The sequence below is a fragment of the Muntiacus reevesi genome, chromosome 2 (genome assembly GCF_963930625.1).
Source record: "Muntiacus reevesi chromosome 2, mMunRee1.1, whole genome shotgun sequence".
NCBI lineage: Eukaryota > Metazoa > Chordata > Mammalia > Artiodactyla > Cervidae > Muntiacus > Muntiacus reevesi.
Window position 1 is genome coordinate 275,540,216 of NC_089250.1, and position 14,798 is coordinate 275,555,013.

The 14,798-nt window shown below is 41.6% G+C and overlaps 2 protein-coding genes across 3 annotated transcripts in view; both read right to left on the minus strand.

Moving 5' to 3' along the window:
- LOC136161698 (zinc finger protein 665-like) overlaps positions 1–14,798 on the minus strand; it is a 77,559-nt gene that overhangs the window by 47,196 nt on the left and 15,565 nt on the right. Inside the window, exon 6 of the mRNA XM_065926719.1 lies at positions 9,410–11,840. Within this exon, the coding sequence (XP_065782791.1) occupies positions 9,433–11,840 (2,408 nt within the window). The 3' untranslated portion in view covers positions 9,410–9,432. The remainder of the gene's footprint in view (positions 1–9,409; positions 11,841–14,798) is intronic.
- LOC136161699 (zinc finger protein 678-like) overlaps positions 1–14,798 on the minus strand; it is a 77,546-nt gene that overhangs the window by 47,196 nt on the left and 15,552 nt on the right. The window lies entirely within an intron of this gene.

A 14,798-nucleotide genomic window follows, 5' to 3' on the forward strand; every position in this document is an offset into this window, starting at 1 on the left:
CCACAGATAATATACATGCTGTTCTTTCGAATCATCCCATGCTCACCTTCTCCCACAGAGTTCGTCTGTTCTGTACTTCTGCGTCTCTTCTCCTGCCCTGTATATAGGGCCATCGTTACCATCTTTCTAAATTCCGTATATATGTGTTAGTATACTGTAATGTTCTTTATCTTTCTGGCTTACTTCACTCTGTATAATGGGCTCCAGTTTCATCCATCTCATTAGAACTGATTCAAATGAATTCTTTTTAACAGCTGAGTAATATTCCATGGTGTATATGTACCATAGCTTCCTTATCCATTCATCTGCTGATGGGCATCTAGGTTGCTTCCATGTCCTGGCTATTATAAACAGTGCTGCGATGAACATTGGGGTGCATGTGTGTCTTTCAGATCTGGTTTCCTCAGTGTGTATGCCCAGAAGTGGTATTGCTGGGTCATATGGTAGTTCTATTTCCAGTTTTTTAAGAAATCTCCACACTGTTTTCCATAGTGGCTGTACTAGTTTGCATTCCCACCAACAGTGTAAGAGGGTTCCCTTTTCTCCACACCCTCTCCAGCATTTATTGCTTGTAGACTCTTGGATAGCAGCCATCCTGACTGGCGTGTAATTGTACCTCATTGTGGTTTTGATTTGCATTTCTCTGATAATGGGCACTCAGCTTTCTTCAGAGTCCAACTCTCACATCCAAACATGACCACTGGAAAAACCATAGCCTTGACCAGACAGACTTTTGTTGGCAAAGTAGTGTCTCTGCTTTTTAATATGCTATCTAGGTTGGTCATAACTTTCCTTTCAAGGAGTAAGCGTCTTTTAATTTCACGGCTGCAGTCACCATCTGCAGTGATTTTGCAGTCCCCCAAAAGAAGTCTGACACTGTTTCCACTGTCTCCCCATCTATTTCCCATGAGGTGATGGGACCAGATGCCATGATCTTAGTTTTCTGAATGTTAAGCTTCAAGCCAACTTTTTTACTTTCCTCTTTCACTTTCATCAAGAGGCTTTTTAGTTCCTCTTCACTTTCTTCCATAAGGGTGGTGCCATCTGCATATCTGAGGTTATCGAGATTTTTCGCGGCAATCTTGATTCCAGCCTGTGCTTCCTCCAGCCCAGTGTTTCTCATAATGTACTCTGCATATAAGTTAAATAAGCAGGGTGACAATATACAGTCTTGATGTACTCCTTTTCCTATTTGCAACCAGTCTGTTGTTCCATGTCCAGTTCTGTTGCTTTCTGACCTGCATACAGGTTTCTCAAGAGGCAGGTAGGTGGTCTGATATGTCCATCTCTTTCAGAATTTTCCATTTTATTGTGTTTCACACAGTCAAAGGCTTTGGCATAGTCGATAAAGCAGAAATAGATGTTTTTCTGGAACTCTCTTGCTTTTTCGATGATCCAGTGGATGTTGGCAATTTGACCTCTGGTTCCCCTGCCTTTTGTAAAACCAGCTTGAACATCTGGAAGTCCACGGTTCACGTATTGCTGAAGCCTGGCTAGGAGAACTTTGAGCATAACTTTACTAGCCTGTGAGATGAATGCAATTGTGTGGTAGTTTGAGCATTATTTGGGATTGCCTTTCTTTGGGATTGGAATGAAAACCATGTTAGTTCATCATTAATAAAAAGAGAAACTTTGAAGTAAAATTCAGGTTTGCAATTGTTCATTTAAAGGAGGTGTCTTAAGCAGTGAAGAAAGAATTTGAAGATGAACTTTATCAGATCATACGTGTAGTTTTCAAGGATTCGCAATTATAAGGTAGAAAACAAATAGTATCTGTCAGCAGTAGTCCCAGAAGTGTGGCAGTTTGTTCACAACTCCACCCACACACTTCTGACTAGAGAAAGAATCAGAAGATTTAAAAGGGCTCAATATAGTTACTCAGAAATCCACACAGTTTTTCCTGAAACCTCCTCAATGGCTCAATGGAGGAGCCATCAGGTCATGCCATTTGTCCTAGGCCAAGACAAGAATCCTTGTCCTCATTGTGAATGTGAAAATTAATCACTGGAGAGAAATACATAAATGATAAAAAGCATCAAGGATGGGTCAAGAGATGACCCTCTATGACAGTGACAGAAATAAACCAAGACTAATCCAAAATCATTCCCGTTGAAGCAGATCTTCGCAAACCACATGACAAAGTATTGCTTCCTTCAGGACACTCGTCCTTCTCATCCGAGTCATCTGCTCCACCCACTGCCATGGACCTGGGTGCAATGCTGTTTTGTCCACTTTACTTACAGTCCAGGAATCCTTCACTTGATCCTGAAAAGTGAAAAGGTCCAGTTTAGAGAACACAAGATGTGTTCATCAGAAAAAGGAATATGTGTTTTGGTGGTGATTCATCTGTTTCCAATCCAGTACGTGTTAAGGTAAGAAAAGAAAACAAGGTAGAAAGTTGAAAGAGCAAAAAAAAAAAAAAAAAAAAAGGACTTCCCCAAAGACTTTATTGAAAGCACCTTTAAAATACAAATGCATAAAAGTCAGATTCTGATATTGTACTCAAGCTCTACTGAGGATAAAGCAGGTAGAAGGAATCTGATTTTAAGAGGAGGTTGGCATTATTTTATGCCAGAGAATTTATAGAATCATCACTAGATCAGAATGAAGGATATGCAGGTCATGGAGCAACAGTTAGAACCAAAGTCGGAAAAATAGACTGGTTTCAAACAGGGGAGGAGGACCGCAGAGTTGTATATTATCACCCTGCTTATTTAACTTCCATGTAGAGTATGTTATGCAAATGCCATGCTGGATAAAGTAGAACCTGGAATCAGGATTGCCAGAAATATCAACGATCTCAGATATGTACATGATACCACACTAGTGGCAGAAAGCGAAAAGGAACTAAAGAGGTTCTTAACGGGGATGAAACTGAGAGTGAAAGAAGCTGGCAGAAAACTCAACATTCAGAAAACTAAGATCATGGTATTTAGCCCCATCACTTAATGCAAATAGATGAGGAAAACGGAACCAGTGACAGACTTTAGGGGGGCTCCAAAATCACTGCGGATGGTGATTTCAGCCATGAAACTCAAAGACAGTTTCTCCTTGGAAGAAAAGCTATGAGCAATCTAGACAGCGTAGTCAAAAGCAGGATATCACTTTGGACACAAACGTCCATATGGTCAAAGCTATGGTTTTTCTAGTAGTCACATATGGATGTGATAGTTGGATGATAAAGATGGATGAGCGCCAAAGAATTGAGAGCTTGAATGGTGGTGCAGAGGACTTTGGTGGTTTTTTTTGTTTGTTTTTTTTTGAGAAGGCTCTTTAGCGTCCTTTGTACTTAAAAAGCTGAAACAAGTCAACCACAAGGAAATCAATCAAGAATATATATAGTAAGGACTGATTCTGAGGCTGAAGCCGCAATACTTTGGTCTCTTTGTCTGCTGAACCAACTCATTGGCAAGATCCTGATGCTGAGAAACATTGAAAGCAAAAGGAGAAGGCAGTGACACAGGGTGAGATGGTTGAATATCTTTGCTGACTCAGTGGAGATGAACTTGAGCAAATTCCAGGCATTGATGAAGGAGAGGGAAGCCTGACTTGCTGCATTCCATGGGATCCAAGAGTTAAATACAACTTAGCCACTGAATAGCAAACAAGAAGAATGAAGGCAACAGATTACATCAAGGAAGAAATAGTTTAGAATCATAATGACTCATGAAAACTGTCTTTCAAATATCACAAATACCCATTTTCCCCTAGAAAGCAAGGACCTGAAATTATTGGAAGAAGAAAAAGTCCAGGCATTCCCACTCCTCTCGAGTAAAATCTATGGCCACATCCCAGAATGTCAGCTGTCCCTGAAATACAAAGGACAGATGCCGTGTGGCCGTGGGAAGACTTCCACATGTGACCCAAGATGAAAACAGCAAGTTCAGAAACCTGGTTGTGATTAGTGGTGTGGCTGATATTACAGAATGATAACATTTTTACACAGTAATATTTTCCATCACATTTACACCCCAGGAAAAGAGGATGAGATATGATCCACAAAGCATTACACAAACTATTGTGATCTGGAAGGGAAATTATAAAATGATCAGATCAACACTGGCATATTAAATTTTGAGTGTCATAAGCCTGTGATACAGGATAAATTGTCTATCAAGAACACAGGAGACATTTTTAAAAAGCATACTCTGATTCAAGAGTTTTGGAGTGGTACCAGTGCTCCACATTATAAACAAGCTTATTTTAACTAGTAATGTGAAGAAATCTGCTCCATAAATAGCTATTTTGAGCTACATGAGCTGCAAAGAAATAGAATAGTAAAGATTAATACTTAAACAATGAACTTTCAGTATTCTGCAAATTTGAGAGGTCTGATAGAATAGTACCCAGGGTAGCTACAATCCTTTGAATTATTTAGTATATATTATGTCTTTCTAACAGCTTTTACTGTTGAATGCACCACAGAAATAATATAAAATCAACACCATTGCAGTTCCACCTTTTTGCAAATATTTTATCAAATATTCATTGAATGGAAGAGCTTGAATTTTGCTTCAGTTTGTGTGACCTAGAATTGAACTAATAAACCACAAATACACAGAGACAACACTAATGAAAGTTAACAGAAGTTTTAGAGGAACTTTTGTGGTGGTCCATTGTTGGGGTCCTTTAATGGACAGGAACCTGCTGGTCCAGAGTCGACCTTAAGAAAGTGAAAGAAGGAAAAGAGGCTAAAATTCCTGGGTTATGCATCAGGCCTCCGCGCTCCAGAGAATCAGCCAGAAAGAGAGAGAGAGAGAAGGACACGGGGACCCAAGTTTCTGGTGGAACAAGGGTACTCCATTGAATTCTGTGTGAGTATATATACCATATCACAAGGTAGCTTCTTCAGATGAAGATCAAAAGACCAGACTTTACAAGCTACCAAGGAAACAAGAAGCAATAGAGACCACAAGGCCAAAACGCAATCCATATCAAATGAGGGTGGAAAAAACCCCTTTCACCAAATGGAAAAGCTAATGAAGGAAATCCTACGCACGCATCCCATCTCTAGGATTTCAGTCCTGGGAGTGGCTTGGAACTGACAGTCCTGACAGGAACTGATAAGGAACGGAGGGCTCAAGAGACACAGGAAACAGCACACAAGAATCCTCCTGTGAAACATTCCCTGACAGCCCATGACTGACTCTCAGCTCCTGTGAAACATCCCCTGACAGCCCATGACTGACTCTCAGCTCCTGAGAAACATTCCCTGGCAGCCCATGACTAAGACTCTCAGCTCCTGTGAAACATCCCCTGACAGTCCATGACTGACTCTCAGCTCCTGTGAAACATCCCCTGACAGCCCATGACTGACTCTCAGCTCCTGAGAAACATCCCCTGGCAGCCCATGACTGACACTCAGCTCCCAAGGCAGGGGGATGGGTTCAATACCTGCTTAGAGAAATAGATCCCACACCCCACAGCCAAAGTTGTCCAGTGTCAACAAAATTTCCCACATGGCTCTAAGATTCTGCCTGCTACAACTAAGACACAATTGAGCCAAACAAATAAATTCATGTATTTTTCAAAAGAACTTTATATAACTTGGGGGAATACCAAAAGAAGAAAAAAAAATCAACCAAATAATTGACATTTTTCTGCACACAGGGATACATTAAAATGAGATTATAATTACTAAGAATATTAAAGCTATTCATGTCAATAAAATCAAGATTATTTTTACAGGGTTAATATATAAACATCTACTTGTGGATGATATTCTTTGTACATTTTAGGTACATTTAGGGTGGAAACATACACAGCAGTATAAGATAAATTAGGACCCCTGGTTCTGAAGCTTTTCTTTCTGGAAAAATTGTATCATTTGTGTTGAGCTTTACCTTTCAACACAGTGGAAAACAGATTAGCACCATTATGATTGTTGTAAACATTTTGAAAAAATACAAAAATGTGGTAAAAAGACTGTATCTGTGATTTGAGCATGGAGTGTTCTGAAAACATCACACCTGGGCTTGAATGATCAATACGGCTATCCCAAACACGCAGCACCTATAATCCACACAATGAGTGTTCATTCTCAGAAGCTAAGAGAAACCAAGATGGGGGAGTTTCTCCATTAACTATGAGCATTTCCACACATTCCTTGTTCCTTTCTTCTACAATCTCCTTTAAAGAGAGAGGAAAGAAATATGAACTTCGTAGCCTCACGATGTCAGAGAGACGTCGCCAGAACCAGTGGGCATCATTACATCATTACACCAGATGTCACGGTGTAAATGAATCACATGAAAGATGCACTATCACTGCCTGGGCATTCTGGAATTAACAAGGAAATTATAACTTGAGTCTAACATTTTAAAATGTTAATTTTATGCAAATTTCATTTCACCTATACTTCCCCTGTTTAGTATCCTCATGATGCATTTAACTAGTAAGTCTTAACAATGCAAAGGACAGTATCTTCCAGTTTTCTTTTTATTTCTGAACATTTTCTGAAAAACTCTGGACCACTGAGTTGAGTCACTGGGCTTCCCAGCTGGCTCAGTGGTAAAAAATCTGCCTGCTAATGCAGGAGATGCGGCTTCAGTCTCATGGTGAGAGAATCCCTGGGACGAGAAAATGGCAACCCACTGCAGAATTCTTGCCTGGAAAATCCCATGGACAGAAGAGAATTGGTTCTATGTATAATGGGATTTTCAAACTCCGTTTTAAATATCTAAATTGCATCCAGGTGCTAAGTCATCACTGCATTTCCCAACGTCCCTAAAATCCCATCACCAAACCACATCCCAGTGGGAGTGAGGATAGGAGTGACTCCCCAAGCTGATCTCTCACAAAAAGAATATTTTGAACAGTTCAAAGTCGCTGATTCATGTTGAGAATTCATCATGCTCCTTAGAAAGCGAGGATGCAGACAACGGAGAAAAGGCTCTGGGACACAAGAAAGCAGTCTAAAGGGAAGGTCTTTGCTATAATAAGAGGAAACAGGGAAAAATAAGATGATAACAAATAAATTAGGAGCAGAGAACTAAAGGCTTCCATATTCTCATTTGGGCATTTCAGGAGGAAAAGCAGACACAGGCGGAGACTCAGGATAGGACATTTACCTGAGAAGCTGCCGTTTCGTCCTCTTCTTCCTTCTGTTCTGTCTTCTCTGGGGATGTTAAGCTGCAAATGCACTTGAGTTTGAATCGTTGTTATCTCCCTCTTCCGTACTGATTCATTACCAAGCCATTCATGTCCATAAGCAACCGCTTTTCCCAAAACTTTTTTGAGTCGGGAGTCAGCATTTGTCCCAAGATATATATCATATCCTTCCAAGTAAGGTCATAAAGCAGAGTAACACCTTTAAAAGTTCTAATATAAAAAGATAAAAATTTTAAAAAAATAAAAATTAAAAGAAAAAAAAGCTCTAATATATTTTTCTGGGTCCTTTAAGTAGTCTCCCAGATCTTCCTTGATTTCTTGTATTTCTTGATGAGAAAAAGGCTTATTAATTCTCATAGACTGATTATTTCTCCCAGTGGGTGCTTCATGAAGAGGCAGCCTCTTCATGTGTGGCTGTTCCTCGGTCTCTCTGGCTGTTCTGTGTATATGACCCCAGGGATAGATTGGAGAATCCTGCTTTTCTTTACCTCTTTGTCTCCTGTCCTCCATCTAATTTCCAATGGCCAAAGAGACCAAAAAGTTTGACCGAGAAAGGAGAGTTCAGTCCACATGCTTTGCCCGTCTCTGGTCAGTCCCCGAAGGAGACGCTGGGTGCCTCTTGGCATTGGCAGGTTGGTATAAATCCCCGACAGGTTTCTGCCATCAGCCCTATGAGGTCACCACAGAACCGCAGAGCAGTTCACTTGCTTCATGCAAGGCATTTCATTCATTCATGCAAGCACACCAAAGAGTTAGTCAAGTACAGCAGAAAACGTGTTCACTAGGAGAACTAGAGCTCCAAGCATCCTTACCTTGATCTGAAGACTCCCGGATGAGCCCCCAAGATGAAACGTTGTTGCTGAATCATGCAAAGAGGCTGGGGTTCTTGGTCTCTGGAGAATTCAGAGGGGGCCAGAGACAAGGCTTGATTGCTCACAGCCTTTGTGTAGTAGTTTTATTAAAGTATAAAGGAGACAGAGAAAGCTTCTGACATAGACATCAAAAGGGGGCAGAAAGAGTACCCTCTTGTGAGTGTTAGTAATGGAGTTACATACTCTCCAATGAATCCAAAGAATGTCTGGACGTTGTAAAGACCTCACCAGATCTACTCCTATAACTTACATTTTAAAATAACAGGATTAGCCAGAAGGTTTAATCCAGAGACTGTCCTCAGGCAGGATCCATTATTTTTTTTTTAGGATACATCATTGTTATATAATCCTAAGGAATGTAGACAAAAGAAAAAAAAGTTTGTCCTTTCTTCTTCCTTGAGAATTCCAGACCCCTCTTAACTTGGGGACCCCCAAGCTTCTTCTCAACCTGCCTAGGAAATCACTCTCTCACTACAGACAGAAAGACCTTGAAAAGCTGAGAAGAATGACCGCTCCTGTCCTCTGTCTCAGGAGAGATTCAAGAACAATCAATTCCTACCTGGAGACCATCCTGTGAGCTAATTTCTTGATTGTTTTCTCCCCAGAGATAGCTGCTAACACTCTGCTCACACAGACGGTGTGAGCTGACTGACTTCCCCGGTCCAAATTCAGCTAGACCAACCCTGCGGCGTCTCCTTGGACTGAAGCTGGGCCTCAGCTCTCACAAATGGACCAGGAGCCACGTCCTTATCCCGGCCCTCCCCTTAGAATCCCTGGAGCACATCCTACACACCACACTGATGCTCCCACAGGACCAAACTAGAACTCCGATGGGAGGGCATCAGTGAGGTCATTTCCTGACACTCGTCACATGATCCTGATGGGAAACCAGATGGAAACCTCTTGGATAAAGATTCTTTCTGAACCATTTCAATGAATACAAATCCCTGGTGCCCAGGTCCCCACTCCAAGAAGTTATGAATCTGCAGGTTTACAGTGGGGCCATGAAAGGAGTCATCAGCAAATCCCATTTTGTTCTGATGTTACTCCAAAACCAATGTTCAGGAGTCCTGAGCTCAAAGCCTCACACTCACCACACCTAAGACCTCTCTTGTAGGGGAGGATTTAGGGCAGGAGTTTCTGAGCGAGGTCAAAGCTGGAATCAGCCAGAAAAAACAGGAGTACTTGCAGTTCAGCTTTTATAATCTACCCTGAGTAAAGTCCATCTCTTCCAGTATCATCAACATTATACATCTTGGAATGGAGAGATAATATCTGTTGGGGGAAGAAAAATGAGCCCCTGTTCATGGATCCCTTCAGTAAGATGTGAGTTGTAAGTAAAGGCTTTGCCACATTCTGCACATTTATAAGGTTTATCTCCAGTGTGAATTCGCTGATGAATTGATGTTTTTTTGTTTAGGGCAAACCTCTTCCATCACTTGTTCCATTATTAGGGTTCCTTTCCAGTGTGTGTTCTCAGATGTTTAGTGAGATTACTACTATGACTAAAGGCTTTGCCACATTCTGTACATTTATAAGGTTTCTCTCCAGTATGAACACGCAAATGTGTAGTAAGAATTGAGCTCCGATTAAAGGTTTTGCCACATTCTGTACATTTATATGGTCTCTCCCCAGTATGGATTCGCTGATGTTTAGTAAGATTAGAACCCTTAAAGAAGGCCTTGCCACATTCTGTACATTTATAACATCTATCCCCAGTATGAATTTGGTGATGTTGAGTAAGGGCCGAATTCGTAGTAAAGGTTTTGTCACATTCTTTACATTTATAAGGTTTCTCTCCAGTATGAATTTGCTGATGTTGGGTAAGATGTGAGCAACACATAAAGGCTTTGTTACATTCTTTACATTTATAAGGCTTCTCTCCAGTATGAATTCGCTCATGTTGAGTAAGTTGCCAGCACTGAATAAAGGCTTTGTTACATTCTTTACATTTATAAGGTCTCTCTGCAGTATGAATTTCCTGATGTTGGGTAAGATGTGAGCATTCAATAAAGGCTTTGTTACATTCTTTACATTTATAAGACTTCTCTCCAGTATGAATTCGCTGATGTCGAGTAAGATGTGAGTATTGAATAAAAGCTTTGTTACATTCTTGACATTTATAAGGTCTCTCCCCAGAATGAATCCGCTGATGTTGAGTAAGATGTGAGCACTGAATAAAGGCTTTGCTACATTCTTTACATTTATAAGGTCTCTCCCCAGAATGAATTCGCTGATGTCGAGTAAGAACTGAGCAATGATGAAAGGATTTGTTACATTCTTTACATTTATAAGGCTTCTCTCCAGTATGAATTCGCTGATGCCGAGTAAGATTTGAGCACTGAATAAATGCTTTGTTACATTCTTTACATTTATAAGGTCTCTCCCCAGAATGAATTTGCTCATGTCCAGTAAGAAGTGAGAGACGATGAAAGGCTTTGTTACATTCTTTACATTTATAAGGCTTCTCTCCAGTATGAATTCGCTGATGATAGGTTAGCTGTGAGTAACAGATAAAGGCTTTGCTACATTCTGTACATTTATAAGGTCTCTCTCCAGTATGAATTTGCTGATGATAGGTTAGATGTGAGTAACAGATAAAGGCTTTGCCACATTCTGTACATTTATAATGTTTCTCTCCAGTGTGAATTCGCTGGTGTTCAGTAAGATGTGAGTTGTAAGTAAAGGCTTTGCCACATTCTGCACATTTATAAGGTTTATCTCCAGTGTGAATTCGCTGATGTTTACTAAGAAGTGAGCGATGCTTAAACACTTTGTTACATTGTGTACATTGGAACGGTTTCTTTCTTGTATGAATTTTCTTATGTCTCCTTAGATGGCATGATTTACTAAACAGTTTCCCACATATCTTACACTTGTTTTCTTTTTGCGGATTCTGAACAGTCTGCGGTTGAATAAGTTCTGAAGACTGATTAGAAACCATACCATATTGAGTACAACTCCCCTCTTCAGTAAAAGTACTCTTATCGAGAGAAAAACCTGGTATTTGATCAAAGGCATTTCTATAAGTATTACTTTTAGAATCCTTGTTTGTAGATTCGGGTCCCTGATGTTTCTTAAGGTTGGAGTCTCCTTCAACCGTATACCCAGGTTCATTGCCTGAATACCTTCTCAGCCCACCAGAAATACTCTTGTAATTACTGGAGCTAGAACTCTTACTTAAGGTCTGACTCATTTTATTACACACGGAAAGTTGTTTTGTACTGACCATATCACAATACGTATTGAAGAATGATGGTTGGATTCCATCTCTTCCAGTATCATCAACATTATACATCTTGGAATGGAGAGATAATATCTGTTGGGGGAAGAAAAATGAGCCCCTGCTCATGGATCCCTCAAATTGATTAGACTGTGAGTTTTCCCACTCACTGTTAAATTGTAGGTGTTCAGGCATGCTTGAATGTATGCTGAGTCGAAGCCTATGTTCAGAATTGTTTGAATGAGTATTTGCAGTAGAGACAAGATTACTCCCCAGATTTTCCATGCTTCCATTTAGAGAACATGTATGTTTCAAAAAAGGATGGAAATCTTTTCTTAAACACTTACACATCTTGGCAAATGTTGAAGACTGAAGTGGGTGTTTCTCCCAGCTTGACTCGGGTCGCTCAATTCTTTTTCCAGTAATGTTCGCAATCTGTGTAAATGTCTCCATTTCTTTAAGTCCATATAAAGATCCTCTCTGTCTTTCATATACCCATGTATATTCGCAGTCTTTTCTTAAATTTAAGTTTTTGAGATGAAATATTTGATATATTCCTAGGTTTGCTTTTGGGAATACATCTTCTAATGCTGGATTTTTCGGAATCAAATCCTGGGTGTCTTGTGGAGACAAGGCTGAAAGATATCAAATAACAAGTAATTTCCCCTGCTATACTCAGTGAAAATCTTTAAACATTTAGAGAAAATTGATGACTACAGCTAGTTTAAAACTAAAATAGAGATTAAAAAATAAGATAAAATGGAGATGGAAGCATCAAGATGTCAGAGGCATAGGCAGATGTGGAGACCATCTCTCTGTCCACAAATGAATGAGAAATGGAACAATTCTCACAGAGCCCAGCTGAACACTAGCAGAGACCCCTCGAAATCTAAAGAAACAAGAAAGATTCCTGCTGAGCCAGGTAGGACATGAGAAGAAGAAGGAAAAGGAAGAGGAGAGAAAGCGGGATGGGGCCTGGAACCCTGCAGGGAGATGAAAGTGAGAAGAGGTCTCCACATTCGGGGAAGGCCCTCGTCGGGCACTCAGTTTGGCCAGGAGAGCCTCATTCTCTGTGGAGAGAACATGGCAACCCGCGTGTGACAGCAGGACAGGGTGAGACCTGCACACGGGGTCCTGACCTCTGCCCTGCCCGCCCAGCCTGAGAGGCATGTCCACCACTGCAGACAAGGGCTGGGTGCTGAAATGTGGGGTTCAGAGAGCAGACCCAGGCAGAGGATTGAGGTTGGCTGTGAGGAAACATCCTGAAGGGATGGGACTGTGGGAAGAGCTCTGCAAAGGGGATGCTTGTGGTGGAAGCCTGAATCACCTGAGAGCAGAGTGGCATTGGTGAGAGATGGCCAAAGAAGAAGCCCATTGCATCCCTTGTCCCTTGTGCCAGACCCTCCTCACCAAGGACTATGAAGAACTCAACCCGTGGAGTCTTTGAGCCCCAGCCACGGCCTCCCCCATCGACCTCCTCCACAATCAGCAGACTCCTGTGCCCTGGGGCAGCTCAGGAGAAGACACCTGTGAGTTGTCCACACGCTCAGATGGAGCTGAAAGCACAGCTGAGGCCCAGGGATGAAGAAGAAAAGCTGACACCTCTCCCTGCAGCAACAGAAGCCACGGTCTCACACCCACGACCGGCTGTGTAACCTCAGCCTCTACAGAGCATCTGAATCACCTACCAGCGCTCTCTCAGTCAAGGCAGGGGTAGCTCTAGCTGCTGTAGACTCTGTGGGCTCCCACACAAGGGGGCTGGGCCAGGACAGAGCCTGAGCTGCCCCCGAGCACCAGAGGGTCCAGCTCCACGCTGAATGCAATCCCAGGACCTGACTTCACTGAATCTATGCCGCTGACCTTGTGAAAACAACATCTGCGAGACCCCAGGGCCAAGGGCCATCATGCCCATGGTTAAGCTGGGGCCAAGAGCAGTGCCAACACTACATCACATGAGAGCCTGCAGAACGCATGAGAGGGGGAACCAGAGCACACCCTGAGTGAACATCCCCAGAGGAGTAATACTCAGTGACTTTTCTCTATGTGCGGTGCTCCTGTCCCACCTGCCTCGCACCACAGATCAGAATCACAGCTAATATTCAGATCTGGGGGCTCTATTACACCACACAGGGAGCAGGAACCACCAGAGAGAGGGCAGTAACAACCACAGAACAATGGGGAAACAGCCCTGAATATCCACAGCAGGTTCTGGTCACGGTTAACAGCAACCAAAGCCCAGATCAAGAGAATGAGGGGACCAACCTTGGGACCAACCTCACCCACCAAGGTGCAGACACCAGAAGGAAGATTAACTAGGTTCCTGTAGCCTTCAAAAGAGAGACCACAAACAGAAGCTGGACAAAATGTTATGGCAAAGACATAGGTTATAGGGGAAGAAGCAAGATAAAAACCTCCAATCACCACTGAATTCACAGGTGATAGGCAATCTAATGATTACTTCCTGCTTTTAGTCATCTTAAGTTGAGATACCACTTTCATAAATTCTATGTACCTAATAATTCTTAAATCCACTTCTTGCCACACAAGTTTCTGAGAATGGTCTATTAGATGTTTCAATCTAAAAATTATAAGTAATAGTGACAGAGAACTAATTAGAAACTGAGGACACATAAGACAGTGTCCAAGGAAGCTGAATACAAATAAGATAAACTTAATAAAGTACTAGTTTTAAGAAATTAAGTAAGAAGAGAGACTTTAAAACTATGACTGAAAAAAAAAAATAATAAAAAAAAAAAAACCATGACTGAAAGAGGGAACTCTACTCATTGCTCTGTGGAGGCCTAAATGGGAAGGAAATCAATAGAACTGTAAAGACTACAGATCTCTAAGAAAATTAGAGGCACCAGGAATATTTCAAGCAAAGATGGGAACAGTAAAGGACAGAAACCGGATGGGCCTAAAAGCAGCAGAAGATATTAAGACAAGTTGGCGAGAATACATGGAAGAATTCTACAATAGAGATCTTAATGACTGAGATAACCACGATGGTGTGATCACTCACCTAGTAACAGACATCCTGGCGTCCAAAGTCAAGTCGGCCTTAGAAGGCATGACTAGCAACAAAGCCAGGGCACATGATGGAACTCCAGCTGAGCTATTTCAACTCCTAAAAGAGGATAATGCTAAAGTTCTGCACTAGATAAGCCAGCAAATTTTGAAAACTCAGCAGTGGCCTCAGGAAGGGAAAAGGTCAGTTTTCATTACAATCACAAAGAAAGGCAATGCCAAAGAACGCTCAAACTACTACACAATCTCTCTCATTTTAAACAATAGCATAGGCTCAAAATTCTCCAACCGAGCCTTCAACAGTTCGTGAAGCGAGAGCTTCCAGATGTTCAAGCTGGATTTAGAAACGGAAGAGGAACCAGAGATCAAATTGCCAACATCCCTTGGATCATATAAGAAGCAAGAGAGTTCTGGAAAAACAACCACATCTGCTTTATTGGCTACACCACAGCCTTTGATTCTGAGGATCACAAGACTGTGGAAAATTCTTAAAGAGATGGGAACACCAGACTACCTTGCCTGCCTCCTGAGAAATCTGTATGCGTGTCAAGAAGCAACAGTGAGAA